This window comes from Pseudophryne corroboree (assembly GCF_028390025.1).
Source record: "Pseudophryne corroboree isolate aPseCor3 chromosome 3 unlocalized genomic scaffold, aPseCor3.hap2 SUPER_3_unloc_1, whole genome shotgun sequence".
NCBI classification, from domain to species: domain Eukaryota; kingdom Metazoa; phylum Chordata; class Amphibia; order Anura; family Myobatrachidae; genus Pseudophryne; species Pseudophryne corroboree.
This window is the reverse complement of record NW_026967493.1, coordinates 3,437,430-3,457,245: the sequence shown is the minus strand read 5'-3', so window position 1 is coordinate 3,457,245 and position 19,816 is coordinate 3,437,430. Positions and strand designations below refer to the sequence as shown.

Below are 19,816 nucleotides of genomic sequence, written 5' to 3'. Positions count from 1 at the left end.
TTGTGTTAGGTTTTGGAAGATTGTATAAAAGAGCCAGCTGCATGCCCGGCCAGACACAGACTCTGAAGGTCATCTACCTTGATGACTGAGGACCAGACTGGGAAGCGCAGGCGAAAGCAAACACATATGTACCATTGATTGTAGCCATTATTCTATTGTATTGTATATATGGTTACCACCTGCAAGTAAAGAACCGTTGGTGGGTTAGACTCCAATCGAGTTTTGAATTACAGTTGGTGTTGTGTCCCATTTCCTTGCTAAGGTTTAAAGCGTATTTACAGCCACTCGGGCTGCTGCATTGTGCTAACAGCATATAGGCATGTGTACGCAAACTGTGTAGTCACTACGCCCTTTCGGCGTACGTACGCAGAGAGCGTACACTGCACGATCTTGTGTACGCAAGGTTTGTGAACAATATAAGTGAGAAAGGTTAATTACAGTGGCCGCAGCGGCTCAATATTTAAAGTGTATCAAGTGTGTTTAAAGTATAAGCTTTTTAGTCCTGTATGTAAACCGGCGTCTACATTCCCCAGTACAACAGTCTTCATGTACTGATCCCAGTGACTGTGGTATCTCCTCCCCTGAGAAGAGGAAACTATTGCTCTAATGCAGGCTTTTTCAACCAGTGTGCCGTGGCACACTAGTGTGCCGCGGAGCCAGAGAACTTCCTGCACCTTCAGAGTGAATTGTTGGCCCGGGCTCTTTTTAGAGGATCAGTCGTGCTCCAGCCGTGAAGTATGCCTTGAAGACGCGGCGGTGTGATATCATAGGTCACGGCCTTCGTCTCACCACCCAGCCAGCCCACCCGCCTGCACACACATCTTCCAGTTCCTGCCTGCATACACAGCTTTCCTTGCCCACACCTGCCCGACCGCCCACTGCTCAGCATTCGCAGCACTCCACTATGAACAATCCCCGCCACTGAGTTACAGCGAGGAGGACAGCTGGCCAGTAGGGGCTAATATTTGTTCTTTTTTTTCTCCTGTGGGGAACAATAGGATTTATGTGGGGACAATAAGGATTTATGGATTTATGGGGGGAACAATGTGAATAATTCATGTGGGGAGCAATAGGATTTATGTAGGGAGCAATATGATTTAAGTGGGGAGCAATGTGATTGTTTTTTCTGTCTAGGCCAATGTATGTGTGGATTTTTTTATTTTATTTTATTTTTACTATGAGGGCCAATGTGTGTTTTTTGTTTTTTTTCTGTGGGGAACTGATGGTGTGCCTTGGCAATTTAAAAAAATTGTTCAGTGTGCCGCGAGTGAAAAAAGGTTGAAAAGCACTGCTCTAGTGTAACCCTTTGCTGGTCATTTCTATTATACATCCCTAAGGATTACACCAGCTCCAGCAATAAGTTATTATTTATTCTTCATTTATTGTTTCTTACATACTGCAGCCGATCTCTCCACTGGACTGAACGTATATATCTGGCAGAACAGATCCCGGGTGTTATATGGGTGTCCTATATGTATGTGGGGGTATATAATACACTAGGTGCACATGTCTATAATAACTACATGGGGTGACTATACAGGCAGTGTACCGTGAGCTTACTATCCCTTGTAGCTTTAGCAATGCAAATTGTTGCCTTTAAAAATGTAAAAGTTCCCTCCTCAATGATCAGCCCCCAGCTCTAAAAACCACAGGTCATAACCCAGACACATCCCCTGGTTTTACTGTATAATGTCCCATTCCCAGCAGTCACCTCTCCGGTCATCTCCCAGACACATCCCCTGGTGTTACTGTATAATGTCCCATTCCCAGCAGTCACCTCTCCAGTCATCTCCCAGACACATCCCCTGGTGTTACTGTATAATGTCCCATTCCCAGCAGTCACCTCTCCGGTCATCTCCCAGACACATCCCCTGGTGTTACTGTATAATGTCCCATTCCCAGCAGTCACGTCTCCAGTCACATCCCCTGGTGTTACTGTATAATGCCCCATTCCCAGGAGTCACCTCTCCGGTCACATCCCTCTGTGTTACTGTATAATGTCCAATTTCTAGCAGTCACCTCTCCGGTAACATCCCCGGTGTTACTGTACAATATCCCATTCCCAGCAGTCACATCCCCAGGTGTTACTGTACAATATCCCATTACCAGCAGTCTCCTCTCCAGTCACATCCACCGGTGTTACTGTATAATGTCCCATTCCCAGCAGTCACCTCTCCAGTCATCACCCAGACACATCCCCTGGTGTTACTGTACAATGTCCCATTCCCAGCAGTCACCTCTCCAGTCATCACCCAGACACATCCCCTGGTGTTACTGTACAATGTCCCATTCCCAGCAGTCTCCTCTCCAGTCATCACCCAGACACATCCCCTGGTGTTACTGTATAATGTCCCATTCCCAGCAGTCACCTCTCCAGTCATCACCCAGACACATCCCCTGGTGTTACTGTATAATGTCCCATTCCCCGCAGTCACCTCTCCAGTCATCACCCAGACACATCCCCTGGTGTTACTGTACAATGTCCCATTCCCAGCAGTCTCCTCTCCAGTCACTTTCCCCGGTATTCTGTATAATGTCCCATTCCCAGCAGTCACCTCTCCAGTCATCACCCAGACACATCCCCCGATGTTACTGTATAACATCTCATTCCCAGCAGTCACCTCTCCTGTCACATCCCCTGGTGTTACTGTATAATGTCCTATTCCCAGCAATCACATCTCTCTTTCTAATTCTACCTCCTTGCCTGCATTATTATAATACTTCTCTTGGTCTTGCAGCATGTTGGAAATTTTGATTACGTACTCTAACTGCATCTTTATCACCCCGAGCTTTAGCAGTTCTGCATTTTTGGGCAGTATGTAAAGTTTCATCATCCATTTTGGGGGAGGCATTCAATTAGTGCTGTTTTTTTGACCAGTGGAAAAAAATTCACTTCTCGCCCGTTTTTAGATCGAATTTACATTCAACCTATTCAATGACCGTGCCGATTTTTCAACTGGTTGAAAGATTTGGCACTGGTGAAAACCACATGGATCGGCCATTTTGCTGCCAATCCACGTGTTTTGGTGAATCTGCGGGCGTTTTCGGGTCTGTTTTCTCCCATGCCGATTCGACAAAAATAAAGTGAGGCATGGATGAGAAAGGATTCAAAAATAGGCAAAAAAATCACCCGCAATTGAACACCTGTGTCAAAAAACGGCACTAATTGAATACCCCCCTTGATCTTTTCCGCTTTTTGCAGGGAATTTTCATACTCATCAAGCAGAACTTTCTTCATGTCTTCCCATAACTCATCTGGTGCACTGTTGTTTGTATATAAGATGGCACAACGATTGTGCAAGTGATCTTTGGATTCTGGTGGTATGTTTTTTTTAATCATATTTTCCTTTTATGATTGCCTGGCACTTTTTAAGCTTTCATTTGATTTTGCATACTGCCAGTTGATTATCAGCGACACAGTCGTCTCCAAGTTCTGTCTTTCCTGAGACTATAGAGATTTCCACCGTTGGATTCCACACATGTACATTTTGGTTTCTGTACAGTCCGCCAGGTGTAGTCCATGTGTATAAACGCCGTGTGTGTTGCTGGAAGAAGGTGTCTGAGAGGAACAGGCTGTTGGTCTTTCAGAATCCTATCAGACCCTCTGCAGCTTCATATCCGGTGCCAGCCCATATTTACCAACCACCTTATCTTCAGCATCATTTCCTACTGTCACATTCAGATCACAGACAGACACTTACACACATAATAATCTCCCTGTATTCTCAGTGTCACACAACTCATACTACACCCCCGCCATAACACAACTATCCCGGAACACTGGAATCTCCTGCACGTGCCCCTACTGGGCAGGAACGGGGTCACCTGTACGATAACGCACCTGGTGCAGTAACTGCAGACAAGTAACAGAGCCGGAGGATCAGGGTTCCCTGACACTGCACACGTCAGCACCACGCACTGATTACATACATGTCAGGACGGCTGCTGGACCCGGATCATGTTATGTAACAGGGACTATTCCATCCATGTTCCCCGGCTGCCCTGTTACATTTACCTCACTCTGCCCTCCCCAAATCACTGCTACTAAATATCTTATGTAACAGATGTGTGTTATATATTAGTGAGACGCTGACATTACATTGTATTACTGTAGTGACAGAACAAGGAGAACATGTGACTCTGTACCTGTAGGGATTTCCTCCTCCTTACACTGCTGATCACTCCTCACATACGTCTCCTCTTCCTCTTTTATATCTTCTACCTTAATATTAGTCATATTGTCGCCCTGCACAAAACAATAACACTAATTATGTCTGATATCAGTCATACAGAATATCAGTGTATAAGAATCAGACTTCTCCATAGATCATGTAATGATAATTTCACCTACCTGACCCTCCTGTGGGAAACTGTGGTTCTCCTCTGTATGATCCTGGGAATAAAGAGGACGGGGACATCTCTCTGCAGTATTTGTCATACTGGCTCCATCTGTAAGAAAATGCAATGATGAAACTGTTTGAGTTATTATCAGATGATGTGTTTCTAGATGGCCCCCATACCTGCTCTCCCCTGTACAATACATGACAGTCTCCTCTTACCCAGTGATGTGAGGGGCCGGTGATTCTCCATCATCACATCCTTGTACAGACCCCTGTGTTCCTCTATATACTCCCACTCCTCCATGGAGAAATAGACAGTGACATCCTCACACCTTACAGGAACCTGACACACACAATGATACAGTCATCACCCAGACACATCCCCCGGTGTTACTGTATAATGTCCCATTCCCAGCAGTCACCTCTCCAGTCACATCCCCTGGTGTTACTGTATAATGTCCCATTCCCAGCAGTCACCTCTCCAGTCACATCACCCGGTGTTACTGTATAATGTCCCATTCCCAGCAGTCACCTCTCCAGTCATCACCCAGACACATCCCCCGGTGTTACTGTATAATGTCCCATTCCCAGCAGTCACCTCTCCTGACACATCCCCTGGTGTTACTGTATAATGTCCCATTCCCAGCAGTCACCTCTCCAGTCACATCCCCCGGTGTTACTGTATAATGTCCCATTCCCAGCAGTCACCTCTCCAGTCATCACCCGGACACATCCCCCGGTGTTACTGTATAATGTCCCATTCCCAGCAGTCACCTCTCCTGTCACATCCCCTGGTGTTACTGTATAATGTCCCATTCCCAGCAGTCACCTCTCCTGTCACATCCCCTGGTGTTACTGTATAATGTCCCATTTCCAGCAGTCACCTCTCCAGTCACATCCCCTGGTGTTACTGTATAATGTCCCATTCCCAGCAGTCACCTCTCCAGTCACATCCCCCGGTGTTACTGTATAACGTCCCATTCCCAGCAGTCACCTCTCCAGTCATCACCCAGACACATCCCCCGGTGTTACTGTATAATGTCCCATTCCCAGCAGTCACCTCTCCTGTCACATCCCCTGGTGTTATTGTATAATGTCCCATTCCCAGCAGTCACCTCTCCTGTCACATCCCCTGGTGATACTGTATAATGTCCCATTCCCAGCAGTCACCTCTCCTGTCACATCCCCTGGTGATACTGTATAATGTCCCATTCCCAGCAGTCACCTCTCCTGTCACATCCCCTGGTGTTACTGTATAATGTCCCATTCCCAGCAGTCACCTCTCCTGTCACATCCCCTGGTAATACTATATAATGTCCCATTCCCAGCAATCACCTCTCCTGTCACATCCCCTGGTGATACTGTATAATGTCCCATTCCCAGCAGTCACCTCTCCTGTCACATCCCCTGGTGTTACTGTATAATGTCCCATTCCCAGCAGTCACCTCTCCTGTCACATCCCCTGGTGATACTGTATAATGTCCCATTCCCAGCAGTCACCTCTCCTGTCACATCCCCTGGTGATACTGTATAATGTCCCATTCCCAGCAGTCACCTCTCCGGTCACATTCCCCGGTGTTACTGTATAATGTCCCATTCCCAGCAGTCACCTCTCCAGTCAGCAGCTGAATGATCTTGTTGGCGAGTATAAGGACAATCTTGTCCGTGATGAGGATCTGGGCCCTGACTAATCCTCCTGACACACAGTGATGACTCCCATGTATCTCACATTCATGCCCATAAGACTTCACGTACCTCTAATGACACCCCATGTCCCTTAAAAGCCCATCATACATCACCTGATGCCAGTAAGATCACTAGCTATGCCCCATCATACATCTCTATATGCCAAATACAAGACTATGAGACCTTCGCTCACCCACTGCCCACCAGGCATCTCCCAGAGGCCACTTAGCCCCCCGTTAGACCTTCTCCACCTTCCTATCAAACTTCCCCTCCACATGGGCACCGGAGCTTCCCACATGCTGCTTACACGCTAGGGATGGCCGCCGCAATGACACTGGCTGATGGTTAGACCATCGATGGTTACTGAATGCACAGGTGTAGTGGAGCCCTGCTGCCAGCACTGCTCCCGGGTGTCCTCAGCTGTATTGTTATAATGAGCCATTGGGATCAAGTATATGATGGTGGCGGACATCACAAACCCGACATTTAATGGGGGAAAAATCCACAAAATCTGAGAGCATCATTGGCAGCCAGCCATCGGTTTCCCGTCTCATTCTTCACGCTAAGCCAGAGGTTCCCAAACTCGGCCCCCAAGGCTCCCCAACGGTCCTGGTTTTAAATGTATCCATGCCTAGCCACAGGTGACTTAATTAGGACCCTAGTCAATTTGATTTAACCATCTGTGCTGAGCAATGGATATACCTAAAACCTGGACTGTTGGGGTGCCTTGAGGACCGCATTTGGGAACCTCTGCGCTAGGCTGTTTTAGTAAGGTGCAGAGCCCTGTCCGATTTTCAAGAGACAAAATGTGTCCTGCCCTCTTACCTGCTAAAGTAGACCCCCGGGCACACGCCATCTATTCACAATAAGCGGAGCGCTCCCGTAAGTGCTTTGAACGCGTGAACGCTCCTATTAGTGATTTTGACAGCCAGGCACGCCCCCCAACAGAGACTCTGGCAGGCCGCGCACCCTGTATCCCTGCGCCTCGCCTTGCCCACTTCCTGGCAGAATCACAACATCAGGCACCACATAGAAGGAGGGGGGGGGGGCTGCTCCTGTGCTGCCGTGTTCTGCTGCTGTATAGCGCAGATGGGGAGCAGGGAGCCGCCGGCTGCCACTGGGGATAGGCTGCAGGGACGGAGAGGTCTATTTACTAAGCCTTGGACAGACCTTAAGTACCAGCCAATCAGCTTCCATCTACCATGTCGCAGGCTGGGTTTGAAAAATGACAGTCATGAGCTGATTGGTTGCCACTTTATCTCCAACCAAGGATTAGTAAATAGGCCCCCGAGCCCCCAGACCATGCTGTATAATGACACTGCTATAGCACAGGAGGCACTTACTGCCTGACATGCCTGTAACCCCCCATATACAGCAGGGGGAGGCAGCCTGTGGCACTACACATCCCAGCACGCCCTCACCAGAACACTGCGGCTGGGCTATGTAGTACCACAGGTCCCCTGCCCCTGATATACCGTATGAGTGAGAGAAGAAGCCGAACACGTGATCAGAGCCGATAACACAGGGCATTACCTGCTGCTGCCAGTAACCGGGAGGACGCTACCGTAACGGTTAAGAGGCTGCACACACACACCACGTGCTGCTTGACGGGACTTCCGGTCTGGTGCAGCCACATCCGGCCTGTGCGTTCCAATTTACTTCCGTGCTGTGCGTTCCACATTACGTCCGGGTACCAGTTTCCCGGGACTCCTCCTGCTGCTAGCGCCGTATCGCGGAAGTTACTGTACATTCCGCAGTGGAAAACACCAAGGTACAGTAAGAGGCTGATGAAACGGGGGAGGATGAGGGCAGGTGTGACACATAGGAGGGCATATTGGGGAATAAGCTGGGGAGGGGCAGGGAGACGCTGTGTGTGCAGTTGGGGTACACGGGGTTACATATGGGAGGCAGCCAGGCAAACGCTGGAGCTAGATGAAGCACGCAGGTGCAGCGCTGGGTAGCACTGTTGGGGCTTTTAGCTGCACAGGGCCATGGGGGGTGCAGTTAGTGCAGGGTCAGGCAAACTCAGGGCATCTGGGACACATTGGACATGTGAGGGTAACTTGGTTGGGGAATGGAGATGTTGGGGACAATTGAGGTGCACAGGGTTCCACGTGGGGTAACAGGCTGCTCGTGGGGTAGGTTATGAAAACACTGGGGGCATATGGGACATGTAGGTGGCAATTTGAGGGCTTCATGCTGTGGTTGAGGGCATGGCGATGCTGTGAACAATTGGACCACAGGGTGCCATGTGGGGTAACGTGCTGGGGAGGGAGGGGGGGGGCAGGACAGGCAGATGGGGGCAATTAAGGTGCACAAGTGGCCATGTGGGGTATCATGCTGTGGGTGGGGGCATGGAGATGTTAGGGACAATTGGGTTACAAAGGGTGCTATGCGGGGTAAAATGCTGGTGACTGGACAGGGAGATGGGGGTAACTGGGGTACACAGAGGATTTGGATCACATTGCACATGGAGCTTTCAGCACGCCACCTACTGTGACTGTAGCAGCAGAGCCTCCATACTGATAGGGAGTCACACCAGCCCATGTGTACCATCCCCTTACCTGCAACATAATGAACAGTACATAGTGACATTCAGAGGGGCCATACACCACGTGTCTTATACATGTCACCCACATGGGGACCCGGGACAGTGTGTAATTCCTCTGCGTGCACTAAGGAGGAGGAGACCTGTGTGTGTGTGTATATATATATATATATATATATATATATACACACACACACACACACACACACACATCTCAGAGCAGTAGCATGGAGGGAGGTAAATATATAATATTACCTTTTATTTTCCAATAGCCCCCACACCAGTGACGTGCGGTGGGGTCATTGTCTGGGGAGGCACACGTGGAAGTGGAAAAAATAAGAATTTACTTACCGATAATTCTATTTCTCGTAGTCCGTAGTGGATGCTGGGGACTCCGTCAGGACCATGGGGATAGCGGCTCCGCAGGAGACAGGGCACAAAAGTAAAAGCTTTAGGATCAGGTGGTGTGCACTGGCTCCTCCCCCTATGACCCTCCTCCAAGCCTCAGTTAGGATACTGTGCCCGGACGAGCGTACACAATATGGAAGGATTTTGAATCCCGGGTAAGACTCATACCAGCCACACCAATCACACTGTACAACCTGTGATCTGAACCCAGTTAACAGCATGATAACAGCGGAGCCTCTGAAAAGATGGCTCACAACAATAATAACCCGATTTTTGTAACAATAACTATGTACAAGTATTGCAGACAATCCGCACTTGGGATGGGCGCCCAGCATCCACTACGGACTACGAGAAATAGAATTATCGGTAAGTAAATTCTTATTTTCTCTGACGTCCTAAGTGGATGCTGGGGACTCCGTCAGGACCATAGGGATTATACCAAAGCTCCCAAACGGGTGGGAGAGTGCGGATGACTCTGCAGCACCGAGTGAGAGAACTCCAGGTCCTCCTCAGCCAGGGTGTGCCCCTGACCAAGTAGCAGCTCTGCAAAGTTGTAAAGCCGAGACCCCTCGGGCAGCCGCCCAAGATGAGCCCACCTTCCTTGTGGAATGCGCATTTACATATTTTGGCTGTGGCAGGCCTGCCACAGAATGTGCAAGCTGAATTGTACTACACATCCAACTAGCAATCGTCTGCTTAGAAGCAAGAGCACCCAGTTTGTTGGGTGCATACAGGATAACAGCAAGTCAGTTTTCCTGACTCCAGCCGTCCTGGAAACCTATATTTTCAGGGCCCTGACAACATCTAGCAACTTGGAGTCCTCCAAGTCCCTAGTAGCCGCAGGTACCACAATAAGCTGGTTCAGGTGAAACGCTGACACCACCTTAGGGAGAAACTGGGGACGAGTCCGCAGCTCTGCCCTGTCCGAATGGACAATCAGATATGGGCTTTTGTGAGACAAAGCCGCCAATTCTGACACTCGCCTGGCCGAGGCCAGGGCCAACATCATGGTCACTTTCCATGTGAGATATTTCAAATCCACAGATTTGAGCGGTTTAAACCAATGTGATTTGAGGAATCCCAGAACTACGTTGAGATCCCACAGTGCCACTGGAGGCACAAAAGGGGGTTGTATATGCAGTACTCCCTTGACAAACTTCTGGACTTCAGGAACTGAAGCCAATTCTTTCTGGAAGAAAATCGACAGGGCCGAAATTTGAACCTTAATGGACCCCAATTTGAGGCCCATAGACACTCCTGTTTGCAGGAAATGCAGGAATCGACCGAGTTGAAATTTCTTCGTGGGGCCTTCCTGGCCTCACACCACGCAACATATTTTCGCCACATGTGGTGATAATGTTGTGCGGTCACCTCCTTCCTGGCTTTGACCAGGGTAGGAATGACCTCTTCCGGAATGCCTTTTTCCCTTAGGATCCGGCGTTCAACCGCCATGCCGTCAAACGCAGCCGCGGTAAGTCTTGGAACAGACATGGTACTTGCTGAAGCAAGTCCCTTCTTAGCGGCAGAGGCCATGAGTCCTCTGTGAGCATCTCTTGAAGTTCCGGGTACCAAGTCCTTCTTGGCCAATCCGGAGCCACGAGTATAGTTCTTATTCCTCTACGTCTTATAATTCTCAGTACCTTAGGTATGAGAAGCAGAGAAGGGAACACATACACCGACTGGTACACCCACGGTGTTACCAGAACGTCCACAGCTATTGCCTGAGGGTCTCTTGACCTGGCGCAATACCTATCCAGTTTTTTGTTCAGGCGGGACGCCATCATGTCCACCTTTGGTCTTTCCCAACGGTTCACAATCATGTGGAAGACTTCCCGATGAAGTCCCCACTCTCCCGGGTGGAGGTCGTGCTGAGGAAGTCTGCTTCCCAGTTGTCCACTCCCGGAATGAACACTGCTGACAGTGCTATCACATGATTTTCCGCCCAGCGAAGAATCCTTGCAGTTTCTGCCATTGCCCTCCTGCTTCTTGTGCCGCCCTGTCTGTTTACGTGGGCGACTGCCGTGATGTTGTCCCACTGGATCAATACCGGCTGACCTTGAAGCAGAGGTCTTGCTAAGCTTAGAGCATTGTAAATTGCTCTTAGCTCCAGTATATTTATGTGGAGAGAAGTCTCCAGACTTGATCACACTCCCTGGAAATTTTTTCCTTGTGTGACTGCTCCCCAGCCTTTCAGGCTGGCATCCGTGGTCACCAGGACCCAGTCCTGAATGCCGAATCTGTGGCCCTTTAGTAGATGAGCACTCTGCAGCCACCACAGAAGAGACACCCTTGTCCTTGGAGACAGGGTTATCCGCTGATGCATCTGAAGATGCGATCCGGACCATTTTTCCAGCAGATCCCACTGAAAAGTTCTTGCGTGAAATCTGCCGAATGGTATCGCTTCGTAAGAAGCCACCATTTTTCCCAGGACCCTTGTGCAATGATGCACTGACACTTTTCCTGGTTTTAGGAGGTTCCTGACTAGCTCGGATAACTCCCTGGCTTTCTCCTCCGGGAGAAACACCTTTTTCTGGACTGTGTCCAGAATCATCCCTAGGAACAGCAGACGTGTCGTCGGAGACAGCTGCGATTTTGGAATATTTAGAATCCACCCGTGCTGTCGTAGAACTACTTGAGATAGTGCTACTCCGACCTCCAACTGTTCTCTGGACCTTGCCCTTATCAGGAGATCGTCCAAGTAAGGGATAATTAAGACGCCTTTTCTTTGAAGAAGAATCATCATTTCGGCCATTACCTTGGTAAAGACCCGGGGTGCCGTGGACAATCCAAACGGCAGCGTCTGAAACTGATAGTGACAGTTTTGTACCACGAACCTGAGGTACCCTTGGTGAGAAGGGTAAATTGGGACATGGAGGTAAGCATCCTTGATGTCCAGGGACACCATATAGTCCCCTTCTTCCTGGTTCGCTATCACTGCTCTGAGTGACTCCATCTTGATTTGAACCTTTGTATGTAAGTGTTCAAATATTTCAGATTTAGAATAGGTCTCACCGAGCCGTCTGGCTTCAGTACCACAATACAGTGTGGAATAATACCCCTTTCCTTGTTGTAGGAGGGGTACTTTGATTATCACCTGCTGGGAATACAGCTTGTGAATTGTTTCCAATACTGCCTCCCTGTCGGAGGGAGACGTTGGTAAAGCAGACTTCAGGAACCTGCGAGGGGGAGACGTCTCGAATCTCCAATCTGTACCCCTGGGATACTACTTGTAGGATCCAGGGGTCCACTTGCGAGTGAGACCACTGCGCGCTGAAACTCTTGAGACGACCCCCCACCGCACCTGAGTCCGCTTGTACGGCCCCAGCGTCATGCTGAGGACTTGGCAAAAGCGGTGGAGGGCTTCTGTTCCTGGGAATGGGCTGCCTGCTGCAGTCTTCTTCCCTTTCCTCTATCCCTGGGCAGATATGACTGGCCTTTTGCCTGCTTGCCCTTATGGGGACGAAAGGACTGAGGCTGAAAAGACGGTGTCTTTTTCTGCTGAGATGTGACTTGGGGTAAAAAAGGTGGATTTTCCAGCTGTTGCCGTGGCCACCAGGTCCGATGGACCGACCCCAAATAACTCCTCCCCTTTATACGGCAATACTTCCATGTGCCGTTTGGAATTCTTCACCGTCGACACTGGAGTCAGTGTCCGTGTCTGTGTCTGTGTCGACCGACTGAGGTAAATGGGCGTTTTAAAGCCCCTGACGGTGTTTGAGACGCCTGGACAGGTACTAATTGCGTCTCATGTCGTCAACCGACCTTGCAGCGTGTTGACATTATCACGTAATTCCCTAAATAAGCCATCCATTCCGGTGTCGACTCCCTAGAGAGTGACATCACCATTACAGGCAATTGCTCCGCCTCCTCACCAACATCGTCCTCATACATGTCGACACACACGTACCGACACACAGCACACACACAGGGAATGCTCTGATAGAGGACAGGACCCCACTAGCCCTTTGGGGAGACAGAGGGAGAGTTTGCCAGCACACACCAAAACGCTATATTATACAGGGACAACCTTATATAAGTGTTTTCCCTTATAGCATCTTAATATATAATAATATCGCCAAATAAGTGCCCCCCCCTCTCTGTTTTAACCCTGTTTCTGTAGTGCAGTGCAGGGGAGAGCCTGGGAGCCTTCCTAGCAGCGGAGCTGTGTAGGAAAATGGCGCTGTGTGCTGAGGAGAATAGGCCCCGCCCCCTTTTCGGCGGGCTTCTTCTCCCGTTTTTCTGACAACCTGGCAGGGGTTAAATACATCCATATAGCCCCAGGGGATATATGTGATGTCTTTTTAGCCAGCATAGGTACTTTCATTGCTACCCAGGGCGCCCCCCCAAGCGCCCTGCACCCTCAGTGACCGTTGGTGTGAAGTGTGCTGAGAGCAATGGCGCACAGCTGCAGTGCTGTGCGCTACCTCATGAAGACTGAGAAGTCTTCAGCCGCCGATTTCTGGACCTCTTCTCTCTTCAGCATCTGCAAGGGGGTCGGCGGCGCGGCTCCGGTGACCCATCCAGGCTGTACCTGTGATCGTCCCTCTGGAGCTAGTGTCCAGTAGCCTAAGAAGCCAATCCATCCTGCACGCAGGTGAGTTCACTTCTTCTCCCCTAAGTCCCTCGTTGCAGTGAGCCTGTTGCCAGCAGGACTCACTGAAAATAAAAAACCTAACAAAACTTTTACTCTAAGCAGCTCTTTAGGAGAGCCACCTAGATTGCACCCTTCTCGGCCGGGCACAAAAACCTAACTGAGGCTTGGAGGAGGGTCATAGGGGGAGGAGCCAGTGCACACCACCTGATCCTAAAGCTTTTACTTTTGTGCCCTGTCTCCTGCGGAGCCGCTATCCCCATGGTCCTGACGGAGTCCCCAGCATCCACTTAGGACGTCAGAGAAATAGGATTTTAATTACCGGTAAATCCTTTTCTCTTAGTCCGTAGAGGATTAGTACCATGGGTATAGACGGGTCGAGTAGGAGCCATGGGCACTTTAAGAATTTGATAGTGTGTGCTGGCTCCTCCCTCTTTGCCCCTCCTACCAGACTCAGTCTAGGAAACTGTGCCCGAGGAGACGGACATACTTTTGGAGAAGGATATAAAAGGATAGTGGTGAGATTCTGAACCAGCACACACAACAAGAGGAAAGCCAAGCTAACCAAACTTAAAACCAGGAACAGCAACAGCTGAACCAAACAACAATACTTAACCAATTAACAGTGCAGGAACACCCTGGGCAGCAAAAATACATATATACACTGGCAAATAGGGGGCATAAGATGCCCAGGCACAGCCCTACCCCCGCCAGTATAAATATTATGCAAAGTCTCTGAGGTAAAAACGCGCCATTGCGGGTGCGGAGCTTCTTCCTCAGGCAGCCAGCACACTGCTCAGTGCCATTCTCTCTCTCCTCAGGCTGCAGAGACATCGCTTGTCCTCCTTCACTTCTGACTACAAGTATCAGGGTGCAAAGCAGGGGGGGGCTCAAGCGAATTTGGTGCTTTACAAGTGTGTTTTACTGTGTAAAAAGCGCTGCATGTCAGTGGGCATTCTGTGTTCACAGGCATTAGATACTGGGGCTGCTCCTAAACTGTGTCCCTCTGACAGATTTTACTGTGGGTCTGTCCCCTATAAGTCCCAGTGTGTCTGTGTGTGTTGTACACGTGTGTAAGACATGTCAGAGGCAGGGAGTTCCTCCCCGGAGGAAACCATTTTAGGGACACAGAAGTGTAATGTGGTGGCGCTGCCGGCACACCAAGAGCCTGCATGGGTGAAAGAAATACGTGCATCATATCAATAGGAGGTTAGATAAGTCTGAATCTCATGCTGAGTGCTGGAGAAAATCTGTGGAGGATGTGATTTTTCAGGGTTCTGTTCTTCCATCCACAGGCGACCCCTCTGGGTCACATAAGAGACCATTTGCAAATATTATGAATACTGATACCAACACGGACACTGATTCCTGTGTCGACGATAGTGACTCCAGGGAAATAGATCATAAATTGGCAAAATATATACAATATATGATTGTAGCTATAAGGGTAGTTCTGGAAGTAACGGAAGCCACTCCTGTACCTCAGGAGAAGGCTTATTTCTATAAAGAAAAGAAATCTAAGGTCACTTTCCCTCCTTCACACGAGCTTAATACTCTCTTTGAAGGGATGTGGGTGAATCCCGTAAAGAAATTTTGTATTCCCAAGAGAATTCAGATAGCTTATCCTTTCCCGGTGGAGGACAGGAAAAAATGGGAATCACCCTCTGTGTTAGACAGTGCTCTGTCCAGGTTGACAAAGAAGGTAATTCTCCCTGCACCTGGCACGGCTTCACTAAAAGAGCTGGCTGACCAGAAAATGGAAACTACATTAAAATCCATTTATGTTGCCAATGGTACGCTGCTCAGGCCCACAATTGCTTGCGCATGGGTGAGTCGCGCTATTGAAAAATGGTCAGACAGCGTGTCATCAGAAATTGACACGATTGATAAAGATGAGATACTCCTTAAGTTAAGGAATATCAAAGACGCTGCCGCCTACATGCTAGAAGCGATGAAAGATATTGGACTCTTGAGTTCACTGAGTTCACAAGCCGCTACCATGGCAGTATCGGCTCGAAGGGCATTGTGGATTCACCAGTGGAACGCGGATGCAGATTCCAAAAGAAATATGAAGGCTCTCCCATATAAAGGTGAGACCTTATTTGGCGATGGTCTGGATGCGTTAGTCTCGGCGGCTACCGCAGGTAAGTCAACATTTTTGCCCTCTGCACTGGCAAAAAAGACCTATCACACACACATGCAGTCCTTTCGGCCCAATAAATACAAAAAAGCGAGAGGTTCTCCCTTCTTTGCAGGTAGGGGAAGAGGAAAGGGAAAGAAGTCAACAGCGGCTTCAGGTTACCAGGAGCAGAAGTCTACCCCTACTTCTGCCAAATCATCAGCATGACGCTGGGGCTTCTTTGCGGGAGGCCGCTCGGGTGGGGGCACGTCTCAAACTGTTCAGCCAAGGTTGGACTCTGTCTGGCCTGGATCCCTGGGTGTTGCAAATAGTGTCCCAGGGATACAGGCTGGAGTTTCAAGACGTTCCCCCATGCCGATTTTTCAAATCGACCTTGCCAGCTTCTCTTCCAGAAAGAGAAGCAGTAACAGCAGCAATCCAAAAATTATGTCAGGATCAGGTCATAGTCCTGGTACCTTTGTCACAACAAGGGGAGGGGTTTTATTCAAGCCTTTTTGTAGTTCCGAAGCCGGACGGCTCTGTCAGACCGATCCTAAACCTAAAAAATCTAAATCTCTACTTGAAACGATTCAAGTTCAAAATGGAATCACTGAGGGCAGTGATTTCCAGTCTGGAGGAGGGGGATTACATGGTGTCAGTAGACATAAAGGATGCTTACCTGCATGTTCCCATTTATCCTCCTCGCCAGGCTTATCTGAGATTCGCGGTTCAGGATTGCCATTACCAATTCCAGACGTTACCTTTCGGTCTCTCCACGGCGCCGAGGGTATCCACCAAGGCGATGGCGGAGATGATGGTTCTCCTGCGTCAAAAAGGAGTCAATATAATTCCTTATCTAGACGATCTCCTGATAAAGGCGAGATCCAGGGAGCAGTTGTTACAGAACATCACACTTTCCCTGTCTATACTCCAACAACACGGTTGGATCATAAATTATCCAAAGTCACAGTTGGCCCCGATGACAAGATTGCCTTTTCTCGGCATGATCCTGGACACAGAAGTCCAGAGCGTTTTTCTTCCGGTGGAAAAGGCTCTGGAAATCCAGAAAATGGTACAACAGATATTGAAGCCAACAAGTGTGTCGATCCATCAGTGCATTCGGTTGTTGGGAAAAATGGTGGCAGCCTATGAGGCCATACAGTTTGGCAGGTTCCATGCCAGAGTATTCCAGTGGGACCTGTTGGACAAGTGGTTGGGATCCCACCTACACATGCACTGAAAGATAATCCTGTCGTCAAAAGCCGGGATTTCGCTCCTGTGGTGGCTACACAGCTCGCACTTACTAGAGGGACGCAGGTTCGGGATTCAGGACTGGTTCCTGGTAACCACGGATGCAAGTCTCCGAGGCTGGGGAGCTGTCACTCAGGGGGAAAGCTTCCAAGGAAAATGGTCAAGTCAGGAAGCCTGCCTTTACATAAACGTGCTGGAATTGAGAGCCATTTACAACGGCCTTCAACAAGCGGTACATTTTCTTCAAGATCATCCCGTACAGATCCAGTCGGAAAATGTAACAGCAGTCACGTACATAAACCGCCAAGGCGGAGCGAAAAGCAGAGCGGCAATGGGAGAGGTGACGAAGATCCTCCTCTGGGCAGAAAGACATGTAAAGGCTCTGTCGGCAATTTTCATTCCGGGAGCAGACTTCCTCAGCAGACACGATCTCCATCCAGGAGAGTGGGGCCTCCACCAAGAAGTCTTCGCCGACGTGACTAGTCTTTGGGGAGTTCCTCAAGTAGACATGATGGCATCTTGTCGCAACAAGAAGCTTCAGAAGTATTGTTCCAGGTTGAGAGACCCTCAAGCAATAGCAGTGGATGCGCTAGTGACCCAGTGGGTATTCCGGTCAGTGTATGTCTTCCCTCCACTTCCGTTGATCCCAAAAGTTCTCAGAATCATAAGAAGAACAAGGGTTCGAGCACTCTTCATTGCCCCAGACTGGCCAAGGAGGGCTTGGTACCCAGATCTTCAGGAGTTACTCATAAAAGATCTTCGGCCTCTTCCTCTTCGCGAGGACCTACTGCAGCAGGGGCCGTGCGTGTATCAAGACTTACCGCGGCTACGTTTGACGACATGGCTGTTGAGCGTCGAATCCTAGCCCGAAAGGGTATTCCAAAGGAAGTCATTCCCACACTTATTCAGGCCAGGAAAGGACTAACGTTGAAACATTACCATCGTATTTGGAGAAAATGTGTCTTGGTGTGAATTTAAGAAGGCTCCTATGGAAGAGTTTCAGTTGGGACGTTTTCTCCATTTTCTGCAGGCTGGTGTGGAGGCGGGCCTTCGTTTGGGGTCAATCAAGGTCCAGATTTCGGCCTTGTCAATTTTTCCCCCAAAACAATTGCCCCCTCTTCCAGAGTTTCAGACCTTCGTGAAAGGGGTTCTGCACATCCAGCCTCCATTTGTGCCTCCAGTGGCACCATGGAACCTTAATGTGGTGTTGCAGTTCCTGCAATCGGATTGGTTTGAGCCTCTACGAGAGATAGAGTTGAAGTTTCTCACTTGGAAAGTGGGGATGCTTTTGGCATTGGCATCCGCACGGCGGGTGTCTGAATTGGGGGCCTTGTCTCACAAGAGCCCTTACCTGGTTTTTCATGAAGATAGGGCAGAGTTGAGAACTCGCCAATATTTTCTTCCGAAGGTGGTTTCATCTTTCCACATAAACCAACCTATTGTGGTGCCAGTAGTTACTGACAAGTTCACGGAGTCAAAGTCTCTAGATGTGGTTAGAGCTTTGAAGATTTATGTCTCTAGAACAGCTAGGATACGGAAAACAGAGGCTCTGTTTGTCCTGTATGCTCCCAACAAGATTGGGTGTCCTGCTTCCAAGCAGACTATTGCGCGCTGGATCAGAGGGACGATTCAGCATGCACATTCTACGGCTGGATTGCCGTTACCTACGTCCGTGAAGGCCCATTCTACTAGGAAGGTGGGCTTATCCTGGACGGCTGCCCGGGTGTCTCGGCATTACAACTTTGCCGAGCAGCTACTTGGTCAGGGTCAAACACATTTGATAAGTTCTACAAGTTTGACACCTTGGCCGATGAAGACCTCAAGTTCGGTCAATCGGTGCAGCAGGGTCATCCGCACTCTCCCGCCCGTACTGGAGCATTGGTATAAACCCCATGGTGAAGAAGTGGACCCCAGCATCCTCCTAGGACGTATGAGAAAACAGGATTTTAATACATACTGGTAAATCCTTTTCTCCTAGTCCGTAGAGGATGCTAACCCTAACCCTAACGCGAACCCTAACCCTAACTCCCATTGAAAAGTCTTAACGTGCCCATGGCTCCTGCGGAACTGTCTATACCACATGGTCATGAAGTGGACCCCAGCATCCTCTATGGACTAGGAGAAAAGGATTTACTGGTAGATATTAAAATCCTGTTTTCTGTGATGAGCTGTTCGCTTTACATACACCTTCAAAGCCCTCACAACAGCCCAAGACTTTGAAGTAGCAGAGGTGTCGATAACAACCGGAAGCACAATAGGTTGGTTGATGTGAAACGCAGACACCACCTTAGGAAGAAATTGCTATTGAGTTCTGAGTTCCGCTCTGTCCTCGTGGAAAATTAAATAGGGGCTCTTTTGAGACAACGCCCCCAGCTCCGACACACGTCTTGTTGAAGCCAAGGCCAACAGTGTGACGGTCTTCCACGTAAGATATGTCAACCTCCTGTAACTGTTCAAACCAGTCTGATTGGAGGAACTGCAGTACCAAATTGAGATCCCAAAGCGCTGTTGGATGTGCAGAACACCTTTCAAAAATGTCTGGACCTCGGGGAAAGAAGCCAATTGTTTCTGGAAGAAAATGGACAAGGCCGAAATCTGGACTTTTATGGAGCCCAGGCATAGGCCCAAATCCACACCTGACTACAGAAAAAGCAGTAAACATCTCAGATGAAATTCCACCACAGAAAATTTTCTACTCTCACACCAAGAGACTTATTTCTTCCAAATACGGTGGTAATGTTTAGATGTTACCCCCTTTCTGGCCTGGATCATAGTCGGGATGACCTTGTCAGAGATCCCTCTCCTGGATAGAATCAGCTGTTCAACTTCCATGCCGTTAAACGTAGCCGTGGTAAGTCTTGATAGACGAACGG

General features: G+C 49.1%; 2 protein-coding genes across 3 annotated transcripts in view; one reads left to right on the top strand and one right to left on the bottom strand.

Annotated features, from left to right (window-relative positions):
• LOC134983124 (oocyte zinc finger protein XlCOF6.1-like) overlaps nucleotides 1–7,639 on the bottom strand; it is a 51,706-nt gene extending 44,067 nt beyond the window's left edge. Inside the window, exons 1-4 of one of the 2 annotated variants that reach the window (XM_063948855.1) lie at nucleotides 7,560–7,639; nucleotides 4,560–4,683; nucleotides 4,352–4,449; nucleotides 4,147–4,246 (exon numbers count right to left, since the gene is read on the bottom strand). In XM_063948855.1, the coding sequence (XP_063804925.1) occupies nucleotides 4,147–4,246; nucleotides 4,352–4,449; nucleotides 4,560–4,644 (283 nt within the window). In that variant the 5' untranslated portion in view covers nucleotides 4,645–4,683; nucleotides 7,560–7,639. The remainder of the gene's footprint in view (nucleotides 1–4,146; nucleotides 4,247–4,351; nucleotides 4,450–4,559; nucleotides 4,684–7,559) is intronic. The other variant, XM_063948854.1, reaches the window with a different exon arrangement.
• LOC134983125 (zinc finger protein OZF-like) overlaps nucleotides 7,615–19,816 on the top strand; it is a 50,219-nt gene continuing 38,017 nt past the window's right edge. Inside the window, exon 1 of the mRNA XM_063948857.1 lies at nucleotides 7,615–7,797. The gene's annotated coding sequence lies outside the window, so the exon portion shown is untranslated. The remainder of the gene's footprint in view (nucleotides 7,798–19,816) is intronic.